The 17,288-nt window shown below is 40.9% G+C and overlaps 1 protein-coding gene across 19 annotated transcripts in view; it reads left to right on the top strand.

Annotated features, from left to right (window-relative positions):
- The window catches only part of ATXN2 (ataxin 2), a 1,876,777-nt gene that overhangs the window by 142,935 nt on the left and 1,716,554 nt on the right, over positions 1-17,288 (top strand). For 10 of the 19 annotated variants that reach the window (XM_078667455.1, XM_078667459.1, XM_078667443.1 and 7 more), the window contains exons 2-3: positions 2,974-3,007; positions 6,394-6,429. In XM_078667455.1, the coding sequence (XP_078523581.1) occupies positions 2,974-3,007; positions 6,394-6,429 (70 nt within the window). The remainder of the gene's footprint in view (positions 1-2,973; positions 3,008-6,393; positions 6,430-17,288) is intronic. The other 9 variants (XM_078667457.1, XM_078667461.1, XM_078667458.1 and 6 more) reach the window with 1 other exon arrangement.

A 17,288-nucleotide genomic window follows, 5' to 3' on the forward strand; every position in this document is an offset into this window, starting at 1 on the left:
TTGGATCAGACTGGTCAGAAACCTGAAAGCTACCATATATTTACAGTCACTGGTGGAAGTAAGAAGCTATGGCAAGCGGGGGGAGAATTAATTAACAGGCACATGTGTGGAACCACTAACTGCCCTGCAAATGGATTTACAGTGGACTGACCCAAGCACGATGGGTCCCGGTATAGTAGAAACTGTAAAATAACGCTATTGGATATTAAAGTGGTAGTAAAAGCCTGCCAAGGTAAGACCAGACAGTATTACAACAGGTTACCTTGAATATAAGCTAGACCTGGTATATAAATGATATTTGGACCCGATCTATCCTGAACAAAAACTTACTTTATACATCACGCTCAGAATGGGTGTCTTATTGCACTAGAGAATATCTTGTGAAATGTGCAACGCTCTTGAAGGGCAGTGCATTTTGTCACTGTAAGTATGGGGGAAAAGGAGAGTCTTATTCAACCCTTTCTATTTCGCACAAACATAAAGAGCTTGTTAAACGTGACACTTGCCTTGGTTCAGGTCCTATGGAATAAGTTGAACCACAGCTGTTCAATTCTTTTGTTACAGGACTGACTAAATGATTTATAGTAATTTATCTTTTTACTTGTGGGCCATAAGGCCATTTGTCAAACAAAAACTGGAAATCTATTACTAGTACCATAGCACTGCAGCCATAAACTGTTGGTTGATTGAATTTGACTAATGTGCATCAGCTCTGTTCTACAATTTGTATTAAAGCTGCAACTTAGTGAAATCTATTTGGGACACAAACATCATGTATTTGCAAATTTGCATATATACTTGTGCTTTGTTAGATATGTTTTACAAGTTTTATTAATATTGCAGCCCACTGGAATTTGGTTGGGATAATGGGAGAGATTATGGAATTTGCAATTTTAATACATACTTGCACTTTGTGTGTTTGTACCAGTGGACTTGTTTTACACCAGGCGAGAGATTATGGGCTAAGACAATCTGTTTATACTTTTGATTTTGTAGTGCTGTTGGACCAGTACTGGCCAGCATCCCTTCTACCACTAAAGTAGGGATTGTTAACAGAGGAACTGCCTTTGGTAACAGAGTTGTTTTAAAACTCTTTATTGTATTACTTTATATGGATATTGTAAGAACTATTGTGTTGTATTTTTACATTGTAAAGCAATTGCTGAAACAAATAAATAGTAGTATGATCTGTGAACTGGTCTTACCTGCCACCTTTCACACGTGCATAATACAGCTTCCAGCATGTTTTTTTCCATTGGGCCCCCTACCGTTTTCCCATGTGGCTCTTAGTTTATTTAGGCAGTCTGGTTTGTTGGAAAGAGTTTTGTATATGGTGGAGACTGCTCTCCTTATCCAGTTTAAACATCAGTACTATAATTTTTAGCTGCAACGCTTCTGGCATTTTATCCATTTTGTGTTTGTTTTGTAAGGGCATGCTTTATGTGGACACATCTGAATGCTTGCGTCCATTCGTATTCTTCCTGTAATTTTGTGAATGATTTAATGTTTTCGTCTACAGAGTCTCCAACCTTTGATATTCTATTGTATCCCACAATTTCAGTTTCACCCTTCGCTAACCATACTTCCTGACAATAAAGGTGTTTCTTCGGTGATCCCTTTAATTCTGTGCCAATTATGGCGCTCTCCCAAGCCTGTATCAACTTCTGGTTCGTTATTGGCATGGAACACTTTATCCTTGATAATAAGTAGTGTAAGTATGTTGAGTGCTAATCAGTCTAGCCTCACTATAGGGTTGTCCCTGGTTGTTTATATTAAGCCATTAAAGGTCTATAGCTGTAAGACCCCCTAACACATAATAATCAGCAAAGTGCCATTTCCTAGTGTAAAGGACCCAGTCATGTGGTATGATCTTTAGGAAAAAGTTTCAAACTTAAATATTTTAGTGGAAAAACTATACTTTTACCGACATTTTAGCTATAGTTACTTGGCTCATTGTGTTTATTTATAAAAGCCTAACATTCCCTAAAGTACACTGGAAATTACAGTGCAAAACTTAAACACTGAAATTTGCCAGTTAAGCTGAGCAAACAAAAATTTGTGATCCTGCCATGCGCTACTCATAAAATCACACTTGATCTAACCGATTACATTTCACATGCCATCCTAGATTACCTCACTGAAGAAATCACATGACATCAACATTAATTAAGGTTTTTAAGGCATGGGCTAATTACAAGAAGGAGTTAAAGACTTGCTAAGGACCCTAGTTTAACTGCACATGGCAAAGGAAAATTAATTTTGTGAATGTGTTACTTTGGGGTATTAATAAAATAAGGCACAGCTGCTTATGGATGATGGCTGTGCGCCTAGGGCCATTTTGACAGGGGAGCTAAGCGTAAAGGTTCGCTAAAGACTCTGATTAGCACTCCACCACCTTTAAGGGGCAATGGTTTAGTCCACTGGAGGGGGGGGGAGTGTGTTGGTACTCTATTCATGTCCACATGGGAGCAGGCCAGAGCCCTCCATTCAATACCTGCAAAAGGGCGGGGGAGTACTGGGGCTGGTACTCTACTCATGTCCACACAGGGGCAGGCCAGGGCCCTCCGTTCAATACTTGTCGCACACTGCCAGAGCCATGTGCAGTGTCTTATGTGTCATGGGGCTTGGGTGCAGGACATAGCCTAGCATTGACACTCTACTTGTCTTCTACAGTATCAGATTTCTTTATATAGATTGTTAAGTGCATAGCACATGTTCTATAGTAGTAGCTGGACTTAGTGAAAGAGATGACACTTTACCTCTCACATATTGTAGTTTTGTGAAACAAGTGCAGTATTGGTTATACAAATGTGTTAATGTTGTTCTGCAAATAGATAAGCATTTTTCTATTTTTTTTATTTTCTTGAGCTCGTCTACAGGACTAAAAAGAGATGTTTTGTGTGAATGTGAACTTCATTGATAAAATACAAAAATCTTACAATAACTAATGAAAACTTTTGTTTGTCATTACAGAGGTCGTAACAGTGTGAAAGGGCCACCACAGTCAGTAAGTTCTTTATATTTCTCTAATAGCATTTAATTTGGGCACTCTTTATTCTTCAGTAAATGCAATTGTAACACAGTTACATAACCTTTTATGAAGTTACTATACATGTCTGTTCCTATTTGTTGAACTTGAGATTTAGAGACTCATTCACTGCAGTGACAATGAAGGAAAGTGAAGCTGCTTGAGATGGGTCATTATTGCATTATTGGACGATAGGATGAGAATGAACAGTAAAATCATGGAGGTATTTAGTAGGTAGATCATTTGTATGTAAGGTTTCTTATTCTCCTATTTTCTTAGGAGGACAATGCTTTATTTTCATAACCTTGTGTCAAGCTACATGTTGGCTTGGGCCTGCATTATCGCTTAACCAGGTTTGTCTGACTAAGCAGATAAGGATAGGTGTCTGATATCATTCCATTGACGCTCATCCTGATGCCTGTTATTGTGGATGATCTTTTTTTTTTTAAACCATTTTTATTAAGTTAGAACAGTGCAGAGTCATCAATATAATATAATCACGATATTTAAGGATCACTTGATACATAGTTATTATTGTTACATAACATGCGTCAACCAATTAGGGGGTCTAAGAGCCGGGTCCGTTCCATTGCCATATCCGCTGTCGGAGAACTACAAATTTCCCCTCTAAAGGTGTTCCACCCACCCCATTTCTTAGGGCAGTCTCTTAGTTTATAGACCTCTTTTTCCGCAATCATACACCTGTCCATTTCTGCCACCCACCCGATTGTTAATGGCCTCCTGTCGGAGCCCCAATGAATCGCAATTGCTCGTTTCACCAGCAGGCACCCTAATGCTACCCACTGCTGCTCTGTCTGTTAAGTCCGTGGCCTCCCGAATATTTAAAAGCCCCAGCCGAGGTGATAGCAAAATCTCTTTACCCAGCGTATCCTTAATTTGTTTGGTTGCCCTCTCCCATAGGAGCCGTACATGTGGACAGTCCCACTGGATGTGGTAGAATGTACCTACCCCTCGGGCACGACTCATCAGGACGTCTCCCGATCTTGGCCAGGGGTACTCCGGACATGTAGGATCTATACAGTATTTTTAACTGTATCAGGCGAAAGCGGTGACTTATCGCCGTCTGCCTGGGGAATATCAGCGCAGTCTGCCTGTCATCATCCAGCTGACCTACGTCGGATTGCCAATGTTCTCTTAGGGTCTGAAAGGAGTCGGACAAATTGTGGCATAGTTTACGATACGTGCATGAAATGGCTTTCATCATAAGTGGCTCAGAGAGCAATCTGTCCTCCAGGGGGGAGGAGTCTGGGATGGAGGAGAGGTTCGGGACTTGTGTGAGAATGGCATGCCTGATCTGTAAATAGCGGAAAATTTCACCCTGTGCAAGAGCATATTTCTGTTGTAGATCTAGAAAGGTGAGAAGTTTCCCTTTGCTGACTAGGTCGCCCAAAGTACTAATGCCTATGGTGTCCCACCTATCAAATCCTGTCTGGAAGCAAAGAGAGCCCAACCTCTGTGAGGACCATAGCGGCGTGGCTTTTGTGAATTTGTCGGCCCACCCCAAGCGTTTATTAGCTCTGTGCCATATGGCTACTGACTGTGCTATCGGCCCCAGATAACGTTTTTTCCAGGTCTTACTGTAAAGAGCGCCCAAATACCCCTCACGGGGCCCGTCTGGTAGTGCTCAATGTGGAAGGCCGGGTTGGTAGGGGATCCATGGATCCATTGGTGTGAGGCCCAATAGTAAAGACGTAAGTCTGGAAGAGCGATTCCCCCATCATACCACCCCTTTGTAAGCTTTTGGAGAGCAATACGGGGTGCCTTCCCGTCCCAGAGCAAGAGACGGAGTTCCCCTTCCAGGGTATTAAAATAAGAGTCTGCAATTGGGAAGGGGCAATTTTGGAGCACATATAAGAATCTCTAGCATCTTAAATAAGGCCGCTCTGCCGAGGAGGGACAAGGGCAATGATCTCTAGTGCGTAACATCTTCTTGTAATCTCTTTAGTGGGCCCAAGAGATTGTGTTCATAGAATAGTTTAGGATCTAGTGTAATAAAAATGCAGAGGTATTTAAAGCCCTCCAAGGCAGGTTTAATGGTGTAACCACGCGGCAGACTGGGTGGGGGATCATGTAGTACATATAAAACCAATTTGGGCCAGTTAATGGAATAACCGGCATATTTACCGAAATTAGTAATGACATTTGAGCAAGCTATTTATGGAGGAACCAATGGGGAGGCCAAATAAATGAGGATATCATCGGCATATAGCGAGATTTTGTCCTCTGTGTCCTCGCTCCACCTTAATCCTCGTATGGAGGCATCTCGACGTATCCAGTGGGCTAGCGGTTCTAACGTTAACGCAAATAGTAACTGGGACAGGGCACAACCTTGCCTGGTCCCTCTACGTAGCGTGAATGAGGGAGATGTGTGGTTGTTCACTCTGACCTGTCCCAATAAGTCTGTGTACAACAGTGTTACCCACTGTCGAAATTTCGGGCCACATCCAAATCTGGCCAACACCTCGAAAAGATAGGGCCACTCGATCGAATCAAACGCCATAGTGGCAGTGGATGATCTTTTTTTTAATGCTGGTTTGTAAGTTGAAGTTTCCAGCAGTGGACAGGCTATATTTTCATGAGTTGGTACTTAGGGCTTTGTATTTATTTGAAATGTTTTTTTGTATTTATGCATAATTATCTTGTACTAATTTCATCTGTAGTTATCTGTATTTATTTTTTATTCTGCGAGAATATGAATGTTCAGCTAATATCTTTCTAAATTTATTTAATTTATTTCATTGATAGATGTAAAATCACAATAGGATTTTCGCACCATGGGCAGTAATATTGAATCTAATACCTATGTGAAAATATCATCTTGTAGTACATACGTGTGTGCATTTGAATCTATTAAATGATATCTCACAGCTTTTTAAACCCCGGGCCCTCCACCCCCAATGCTGTCAACCAGTAACGACCTAACATTCACGATTGACAGCAGGTTAAGTCACGTAAAAGACAACCTACTTTGAATTTTTCTTTTCTTAAATGCAAATTCAGAGAGGAACTGTTCTTTTTCAAATAGATTTATGTGTAAAATCAGCAAAAAATTGAGGGCCTTCAACCTTTCCTACCGTATTGTTTACTCTAGGATGAAGAATCATTTATTACTTTGAAGTTTTTAGTTGTTGACATTATAAGGAGTGACTGCATAATAATTGTCTTTTGCATATAGTAATGAATACTACTCTATTGTCATTTTGAATTGTTCTACTTAACAGATGTCATTGTAAAACAATTTGAGATGTTAGTTACCCAGTAAGCTGTTTTTATGAAGTTGAAAAGTCTATAAATTGATATTTCCTTCCCTTTGCATCATACATTTTTTTTATTTTTTTTTGTAGACACTCATTGCTGGCAGTGTGTCAGCGTGGTCAGAGGCAAGTGATGTTTATTTTATATATTTATTAATGCGAGTTTCTATAGCGCTGGCTAGAACCAAGGGTATTGAGCGTTTTACATATTTTGAGAGGAAGTTTACAAGAAGTGCATGATGAAGTCAATTTGGGTTTAAAACAGTCCTACAGATAAAAAAAGTAAATAAAGTCCACTGTATGGGTACAGAAATAAACAGCAACCTAGCATTTGGTTGGCGGTCAAGGTATAAAAGAAACAGGTTTGAGTCTGCATAGTAAGTAGGATTAGGAAGTATTTCAGACTTTTTTTTATTTTTTATTTATTTTAGTAGTTTTGTATAGCGCTAGCTTGACCAAGAGGTATCAGAGCGCTTCACAAAATATACATCATATAAAATAGTGAGCAGACTGATAATCAATCTACAGACTTAAATCTTAGGGAGACATCTATCAACTAGTCATTATTGTGGAAGTAGTTGTTGAGAAGTAGAGATTTGAGGTCCCGTTTAAAGCAAGAAAAGGAGGGGATGTACCTTAGGTTCTTTGGGATTGAGTTCCAAATCTTGGATGTATTTCCAGAGAAAATGCATGCCTGCATTGATTAATATTTACGTTTATGAGGAATGAGAATAAGAGAGTTGGAGCTTCTCAGAGCCCGTCCTTTTCCTGCTCTCGATAGTTTATTTTTTAGATATTTGGGGTTTCTAGCATGTAGGGCTTTTTGGGTGATGCATGCTGTCTTGTATATGCATCTTCCTTCAATGGGAAGCCAGGTGAGACTTTTTAGGGTGGGTGTGATGTGATCAAACTGTTTTATTCCTGTGATGAACCTTGCAGCTGCATTTAGGATTGTTCTTAGGGGCGCATGGTGGCTTTTAGGAGATCCTGTCAGGATGGCATTGCTGTAGTCAAGTTTCGGGAGGACTAGGGATTGTACTAAGGTCTTAATATTGAAAGGGGGAAAAATGGTTTATTTTCTTGATCTTTTAATGTGAAGAGCACATCTTTGGCTGTGTTTTTGGTATGTTCATTCATTGGTATCGTTATGTCTAGTGAGATACCGAAGGACTTAACGGAGTTGGACAGTGTGGCAAGGCAGTTTAGTCGGTCCAATTTTTTGAGCCATTCTTGGATGGGTAGATGATTGCTTTTAGATGAGACGAGTAGAAGTTCAGTCTTATTTGGATTTATCTTAAAGGAGTTGGTGTTTAGTCAATTTGTAATCTTAATTAGTGTGGTGATAAGATGTCGGATGTCGCTGGGTGATAATATTCTGCAGTAGATTTGCATGTCTTCAGCATATAGGTGATGCTCCATCCCAGCTTGGGTCACGATAATTGTGAGCGGTTTCATGAAAAGGTTGAATAGGGCTGGAGAGAGGATGGATCCTTGCGGTACAACTTGCTGTGTAGTGTAGTTCCTATATTCTCAATAGGCACTGCGCATTGGAATAATATATCCTATGGATGTGACGTCAGACTTATGTCTACTAGGTCTCTATCGAATATATTAAACTTAATTGTGAGTGCCAGTTAGCTCAGAGGTCACTAGAAACTTTCTCGAGTTCACAAGAAGGGATTCGTTTCTGACAACCGCATAAACATGACAACTTTGTTTCCCCAAGATAAAACTGATCTTCAGAGTCGTGGAAACAATAGATATTTTACTCAGTTATTCGTGCATGCTTCATTTCACCAGAGGTGCAGAGAAATAGAGAGACGGACGTTTTTCAATAAAAGGTATTTATTGAACAGTCTTCTTTCTCATGCAAAAGAAATGAACTGCTACAATCGTAATACTGGTATCAAAGTATAATGCGTACAGTAAGAGGAGTAGTATGAAATAATACTGTAAAAGCATTGTATGGCTTCTAGACCATAGATACATGCATACATAAATAAAAAAGGCTAAAAAGTACTCTACTGGTGCTTCTAAAATACGCTTACTCCGATGTACCTAACCTAAGTCTAGTACGAGGGAATAAGTAAGTGTGGTGTAGCATAAGTTTAGTATTCTTTTTGCCAAAAATCTAACCAAGATCTCTCTTAGGGTCTAATCAGCTTCGTACCTTGGTTTTAGAATGAAGGAAGTCAGTCTCAGGACTCGATATCCCAACACCCCGCAAGGGGAGCTTGGGAACACTGGAGCTGGATTTCTCGGCAAGAAAAAAGACAGCGTCTCTCTGTGTGTCTGCTGGAGGGTCGGCTTCCTTCGGCACATGCTGTAGCAGGATACGTTGGGCAAGTAGATAGTCGAACTGCTCCAAACCACTGTGTGTCTGCTTGGGCAAGTGTGGGCATATTTATACCTTGAAGGTGCCGAGTTTGACGTAAAGGTGGACATAATAACGTCATCAAAGAGTCTCAGTTCTTTGAAAGCTCCATGAGTTCTTGGACAAATCAATATTTAAGCAAGGGGAAGTCCCTAACTGCTGAAGCAGAGTTTTCCAAGAAATCGTTGTGGATTTTCGGAACTAGTGGAAGTAGCCATGCCATATTTGGACTGCATGGGCTATGTCTAAATATGGTTATGATTTCTATGCCTATATAAGGACGTAGTGATTTATACCTATATAAGGGCATGAATCGGGAAAATTACACTAGGGTCCTAAAATGCTATACAACACCCACTCCACTTTATGTTCGACATTACTAAATTTCAGCACTAAAACATATCTAAAGCATGTGTTTACAATCCCACCCAAAAATACATAAAAATGCATTTTAAATGGTTGCACACGAAAATGAGCATTAATACTGTATGCATATAAAAGCAATGATTTCATTGTAAGCATAAAATACGATATTGGCAATGCTAACTGAATGACTCATTAAGAATTACATTTATGAAATGTCTCTAAATACAGGAGAAAACGGTCGAGACCATTCCATAGCAGAATATAAAAGCTGTTTTGGTTTGTTGATAATGTAAATATCGTTTCTAGGAAGTTTTCAAAGAATTCTTGTTCTTTATGAATAGTTCTACTTTAAGCAGATTACTTTGTGCCAAAGTTCAGGTTTTGGAACAAAGTCAAATACAATCGGAGAAAAATAGAGTTCCAAAGCTAGAAGTTTTTGTTTTGAAAAGCAAAGATCGAATTCAAAGCTGATAGAACGCTGTGTGCTAATTTCAAAAGTTATTTTCGGTGTCAGGATAAAACATTAAATCTTCTAGGCTGGCAAAGAAATAGTCTACCACAGTAGGTGAAAGTTGAACCACTTCATTAAGTAGATCAGGCGTACACAGATGAGAAGCATCGCCGTCCGCGTCAGTCGCATTAGCAATGTTTGCAGTAGATGGTACCTGTGTGCCTGTTGGTCCACGTATCTCACCCATAGCTGGAATTGCCAGTGAGACCTTAATGAATGCCGTCATCAGGATTGGTAGCCGTTGGGGGCAACACCATGCATGGGCCGGTTCCGAACCAAGCAAAGCGTCAACATCCGTTGGCAATGCTGATGGAAGTGTTAGACAAATATCCAACATGCATTCCTCTCCACAAAGAAGGCATCGTAGAACAGGTAAGATGCAATCTTGCCAGATTGGTCTGAACGATAGGAACCACGTGGTATTCAGATCTCTCAAACGAGCCAAGCCAAGAATCTGTGTTATACGTTCACGATACTGCATTGCCAGTAGAGTATTCTCCATGGTAATCTGGGTATCGCTGGTGACTGGACTTGCCATAACAGAGCAGAAGGAACAAAAATAGTATCCCGGCTACGAGTCCTAAGATGAGAGGCAGGCCGCCGAACACAGAGTGCACGAAGTTAGGAAAAATGCCTAGGACTGTTTCAAAGGGTGCTAACAGTCCCGAAAAAAATCACCTTAAATACATGTACAATACCACTGGTATCAGACATGTTTAAGATATGACCTAACATTTCTGCAAAATGTATGGGGCAGTTTGTTGATAATAGGGCATGTATCTCTGCAGAGGACCTTGCAACTTAGAGATCATACGTCTCTCTGGACGAGGTCAGTGGCACAGTTTTTGTAAAAGAATGGCTTTCATTCTGCTTAAAGTATCAATTCGTATAGAAGAGATGTTCAGTGAAGGCCATAGTGGCGACTCCCCATCTGTCCTAGTTTTCTGAAACAATACTTGCATACAGCAAGTGACCCTGGCTGACACACTAACGAGATAGGCTATTCGTGGCATCATTCCACAACAGCTGTGATCATTCAACATTATGTAGCTCCCGTTGGAAAGCTGGCTAAAAATCGGATCTATCACTGCTCCCGGGGAACCCTGCAGGTGGCATGATAAGTTGTTTGAAGAACCATGGCAGGCTCCATGCAAAATAAAGGCCCTGATAAAGAAGTGTACCGCTTAGTGTGGTTTTGCAGAAATACCTCCTTTTCCCCACCCCAACATTTGTGTGTGTTTGGTAAATGCCATGGCCAACTTTATGTACTCTTTACCCAACCTTTCATACAGGCCTGCTGGTATATGTTTTAAGCAATACTGAAACTGGAAAATCGTCACTGGTATCGTGATGGTGCCATGTATTATCCATTCAACGGCTGGTTTCTCAGAAACGGTTAATGGTAATCTTTCCAGTTTTTCTATGCTCAGCACCATATAGTCTGCTCCCATCTGTGCCAAAGAGATTTGTTTATCTGTAAGGTTAAATCCAGTTAACAATGACGTGGTGTTGATTAGACGCCAAGGCACATAGCCTGAACTTTTGCACATGTAAGTCTGGGTTGATCAGTGAAATCTCACTCTCAACGAGTGCACGCTCGGCAGTTCTATCAATGCTTGGATGATATCAAGGCTACGTAGTAATCGGGTCATTAGACACATAGATGGAGATGGGTTTGGGGTACCAGATTTGATACCAGTTGGACAGTATGCATAATTTTGACAAACCGTGCTGGTTTCCTTTGCGCCTGGTTAGAACTTTCTCTGCCAGCCGTAGTAGGCCAGAAGGATCTTGAATAGTTAATTTTTGAGCTAATAGTTTATAACGTGGCTCTTTGGAACACGCGTATATCTGTGAAATTATTTTGTGCAGTTTTTACTTTATAGTGGACAGATACTTTCACTGGCAGAGTAACACAAATCTCAATTAAAGTACATCGTAGCACTGTAGTTTAGAAAAAATTAGTCTTTGTGATCACATGACACATTTCTTCAGAATTGGAGATTTTTCAGTTTAAAATGAAATTTAAATACTTGCCGGTGTGATAATATGCACATCACACAGTGATAATTGCATTTTTTTGTGTGAGAACTTCAATAAAACAAGGAAAATTGGGAGGGTGACCCTTGATTGCACCTAAATACTTCCCAGTACTCATGTCTTACAGAAAGTCATCTAAACTGATATTCGCACACAATAGCTATTAAAAGTTCAAAATAGCAAACAGCAAAGCTCCTTGTTTAAAGCCTGATTAAAAACCTTAACTGTATTAGATACGGATAGACTAGCCAGTAAAAGGAAAGTATTCTGTTATACCTGTGCATAACGAATAAACTTCGCAAGGGCATTAAGATGTGAGTTCGACACAGCCACAACACGTCTTTTATTTATCCTGACTCAAATAATTTTTTGTATTGAACCAAGTACCTTCTTCATCAAGGTGGAGGGAATGTAGAAATGATGCAATATGTAGTTTGCAATTTACCATGATCACGGGTGTGGAATCTAATAAAATATCTACGTGTCTATGGGGCAGGTTGCTTCAAAAATCCACTTGCCCCTTTGGTGCCATGTAGTGCAGCGACACATTATGGCAGCAATCTCATTATAGAAGAGCTCTGATATAGCCTTTTTGATTATGCCAGGGCTCATACCTTAGTAGGGTTTGAATACTTGCACGTTTCCGTAGATCTACATACTGGGCTGAAGGTAGTAGTAAGCAATAGTTGCAGAGTTAGAATGCCCTTTTGAGTCTGTGCAAACCTACTAACTTTCATGTTTTAAGGGTTTTCAACAACTCTTCTCTAATCCTTTCCCATTCTGAGAAATGTTGGAAATTTACTCCTGACAATGGCAGACGCAAACCTTTTTCCAGAGTTGAGAAAAAAGTGCTTGGAGGGAAAGTGAACTTGCAAACACACAGATTTTCTCATGAGCTAATCTACACATCCATATTTGCTTATGCTAAAATACAGTACATAAATATTTTCTAGGAGTATGCTTTCTTGTCCTACTTCTGTAAATTGTTGGTAATTCCCGAAAGCCTTATAGCTGCACTTAATGCAAGGACATATACCATGGGTGCACTTTCAAGACTTTCTTTAATAATTGGGCCCCTAATTTGGTCTGACATTGGCCATGACCTTTTGTGTTTCTTTAACTTCTCTCTCTCTCTCTCTGTCTCTGTCTCTGTCTCTGTCTCTGTCTCTGTCTCTGTCTCTGTGTCTCTCTCTCTCTCTCTCTCTCTCTGTCTCTGTCTCTCTGTCTCTGTCTCTCTCTCTCTCTCTCTCTCTCTCTCTCTCTCTCTCTCTGTCTCTCTCTCTCTCTCTGTCTCTCTCTCTGTCTCTCTCTCTGTCTCTCTCTCTGTCTCTCTCTCGGTCTCTCTCTCGGTCTCTCTCTCGGTCTTTCTCTCTCTTTCCCCCTCTCTCTTTCCCTCTCTGTCTCCCTCTCTCTCTGTCTCTATGTATTGGCTGGCTTCACTATGACAGCATTCTGCTCTTTCACAAGGAGCATATCGACACAAAAGTAGTTTTGTTCAGTGCCAGTAACTACTGTGGCAGTGTGTGCTTTTTGAGACCCAAAAACTATTTTTGCGTTTGCCAATGTTTGTTATAATGGCATGGACCCAGCAGCTACCACACCAATAAGGTTTTACAAAAACCATGCCAAAACAAGTCCCACATTGACTAAACTAAAAAGCTGACCACCAAATTCAGACCTACTCGCTTTGCCAATGCTTGTTTATTTTTGTTTCCAATAATCTTATTGAAACTGCTTACACTGATTTTCCATTATGAATATTTTTGGGAAATACTAGCATGCATCAAGATGTGTTACTAAATGATGCTGCAAGGAAATGTTACTTGAAACTGTACAGTAGTTTAGCTAAATATTTTTTTCCTGCTTTCAGATTTTTAATTCACATTTTATTTTGAAAGCAAAGAATCATCAGCCTTGAGTTTAAGCTTCTGCAGATATTTGCATAAGCATAAAATCAGACAGTATTCGTGGAGCATTACACGTAGCCTCAAATGCTAAAATTTGAAAACGTGTGTACACATTTTTATACTCGAACCACTGTCAGTAGTGCAGTCGGAGCTTACAACATTTTCTTGAAGCGCTAACCCTAATAAAGGTTTTCAATTAATGAACCATTAATACAAGTTTGAACAGTATTAACATATGGGCAAACATATGACCTTAACTACAGACCGTGCCCTTCCCTGAACCATAATGTGGTACTGCAAACAGGCAGCCAAAGGGTTTATGCTGCAGGGGGTTGGGCCTACTTGTCACAAGGACAAAACACACATGAAAACTTGTTGCCCTGGACCCCAAACAATAGGTCCTGTGAATTGGGCTATAGTGATTCCACATCCTTGCATAAAAGGAACACAAACCTGAATGGGAATTGCATTCCATTTCAAGTTGCACTGAGTGATAGGAAGTACACCCAGCCTAACATAGCCTACAGTCAATAATGATAGGCTTAAAATAAAAGGTCTAGTTAAGGTTTTCGTCCAGATTTTACTTCATGGCTTGTCATTAAGATGCTGGTTTTTATGACCAAGGCTGAATCTCGACTGTTAATCCTGTGCTAGACCATTTCCTTAAGACGTGTTTTGGTCCATAATAAATGGGCAAAAGGTCTGAGAGCAGCTATATGTGCATTTCAGTGTATTTGCGACAGTTCAAATGTTAGGTGACCATATGTTTGCAGTGCTTTTTAAAAGTGCTATTGTAGTTTTTGTTTTGCCTTTTAAGGTGCATACACCAACTTGAGCTCCGTATGCTTGATGTCGCTGAAAGAAATATAGCCGCAAATGTGTTATCACTGCCTTAAGTTCAATTAATAACACCAAACACACTACTATGCTGTGTTCCCTTGCTTCCCCTGATAAAAACGAGACTTCACTTGAGCGTTTTGATCTTTTGCACAGAGCAAGAAATGGCCAAAACACTTCATGGCAACTTTGGATTACATTAATTCTTAGTGTGAGGTAGCTAAAGTATTTGTGCCTGGGGTAGGCCAGCACTCAAAGTAACCTAACAACCCTACATGTTTCTGAATATTAGAAAACTGTGGGAGTCCAAGATGGTGTTGTGTATGTGGATCTCTCCACTTTTTCTTAGCCAGGATTCCCTGCAATCATCAAACTTTGGAAAAAAAAGATTTCACTTGCATTTCTCCTGAGGAAAGTTGCTGAGGAAAGGTTCTACCCTCCCAGTGTTCCCACACTCTTGATGTAAACGGTATCCCATTTGTGTGGGTGGGTCTATCACCCATTACAGGAAAATCTCCAAAATGTGATGTGGAAACATCAAGGTTTTTCCCTTTTAATTTCAATTTTTTGAGGGACCCGAGTAGTTGCAGATTTTGGACCCAGGGATACCCAGTATCATTGGAATCCAACCAACCTCAGACGTTCTGAAAACTAGACACATGGGAGAGTCCAGGGCAGTGTGGCTTTCATTAATCCCACTACTTTTTCTTACCCGCATTGTCCTGCAAAATTCAAACTTTCCTAAAATTGCATTTTCTCACTTTTCTGTGAGAGAAGTTACAAAATCTATAGGGATTTACAAAAGTCCTACAACCCAGCATTCCCACACTTCTCTTGATATAAACAGTATGCTATTGATGCGGCTGGACCTTTCGTCTGTAACGGCATCAGTCAAAACTTGGACTGTGTGAAGTAAATATAGTGTCAATGTGTTTTCCAGGTAGATAAAGTCCTGATTCGATCCTGTGATGTGTGTTAGAGATCAATCCACATATGGGGGCTAGCATTTTATCAGGAAAAGTGTAGGAACGCAAAATGTTAAGACCATTGGGTGCAAGTGCCTCCAAATTCTGTAAAATAAATGAGAAAGTGTATTTTTTTTTTCACAACAAGTTTTATTGATAAAGATGAGCATATGAATGAAAGTGGCATCCCACAATCAGGACGATACCACCAGGCATTGTAGTTACATTTGCAAAATAAATCTGAGCATTAAAGCAAGGAATCAGCGGAACCAATGGTACACAAAAACCCCAACCCCATCTTCCTCGTTTCAGAATTTACCCACCCAACTCCCCGAACCCTCCCTCAACCCTCCCTAACCCATGCATGTGTGTGGGAGCCATATGTATGAAATCTCTTTGCACATCAAGTGTGAGTGTGGGAGTGGGCTTCTCCGGAGTAGACTGGGCTATAGGTCCTCCTCCGGGTCCTCCGGGGGATCCAGTGTCAAACTTCTGTAGTCCGCCCACCGCTTCCATATCTTGAAATGTTTACGAGGGCATCCCCGCGCCTCAAAGATTGGCCTCTCCAGACCCATACAAAAATCTAAGCCTGCCTTCCACGCAGTCAGGGGGGGGGGCCTCACCTCCTTCCATGCTCGGGCCATGTCTCTTTTGGCTACCATCAGTCCCAGGAGGAGCAGGTGACGCTTATAGGTATTGCCACCAACCCCCTCTAGGACGTGCAGTAGGCCCAGGCGGTGGGTACGGAGAAAATGTATTTTAACTCCTATTTTGACATTTGCAAAATACTCTAAGTAAGAAAATGTGCTAAGATCCATGCAAGCCACACCACGCTGGTTTCTTTTGGCGCTTCACGTTAAGGAAATGCCAATTGCTGGAGGGTTCCCTTGGTAGCAGTCGACCCTGTGCCAAATTGCTGCATTCAGACCGATTCCCTCGTGGAAAGAGAGAGGACACATTGTTGTGTTAATGCTATTTTTGACATTTGCTAGACTTTCTGTGTAGGAATATGTGCTGGTATCCATACAATGAATTCCATCTGTTCTCTAATTTCCAGGCAACTCTGGTGCAGGCTGATTTTCGAACCTGAATACTAAGCCATACCTTATGGCAACTAAGAAAATTGGGATGTTCCTGGGCATGGGAGGGAGGGGGGAGAAGGTGGTGAGTACCATGCATCGGATATACAGTCAGACTGTGCCAGTTCTATATGGCGGTTTTGCCTCTGCGCCCGCATCTGTAATTCGGCTAAGGCCCCCATGCAAATGAGGGAATGCCTGCACAAGATGACCTTGGCAAATCTGTGTGCTGGTGTGATCCATATTGTAAAAGACAGTATCCAAGCACCTAAGGGACCTTCTATACTAAGTGCCCCAGAGGCAAAAGAAGCGGACTGAATCATCTGTTGTTAAATCTCCCCCTCCCCCCGGATCTTTTTGTCATACAGATCCTGGTGTGTAGTCTGATTTCTGCCCTCGTGGGTAGTGCAATCGAAGGTAAATTACCTAATCTGCACCGTAGAGTGGCAGAATAACAGTTTGGGCTGTAAGGGTTGGGGGTACGAGTGATTCTAGGATGGACTGACCAACACTCCATTATTTTATATCAGCAATCCCTGGTGTCTAGTTTGTATTCTGCCATGCTTATGAGAGGAAATTTGGGGCGGTTGCACCAATTTGCCCAAAGGGGGGCACACACAAAGACTGTGGGGGGGCTTTAGGAGTGGATGTGCACCCCAAACACTGAGTTCTGTTTTCACGTTCAAGAGCATCACATCCTCCACAGTAGAGGGTTTACAGGCAAACACTGCTTCTCTTGCCACAGTTAAGCTAAAAAAAACTCTAGCACCCTCAACCCAAAAGAAATTCTAGAATGCTTACTGTTGGTGTTAGTTAGAAATGCAAAAGTGGGTAAAAAAGACAGTTTCACTTTCCCCTACACTTGTCTACATTCGAGGGCTGCGTTAATGCCTAATTATCCAAAAT

This window comes from Lissotriton helveticus, chromosome 11 (genome assembly GCF_964261635.1).
Source record: "Lissotriton helveticus chromosome 11, aLisHel1.1, whole genome shotgun sequence".
NCBI lineage: Eukaryota > Metazoa > Chordata > Amphibia > Caudata > Salamandridae > Lissotriton > Lissotriton helveticus.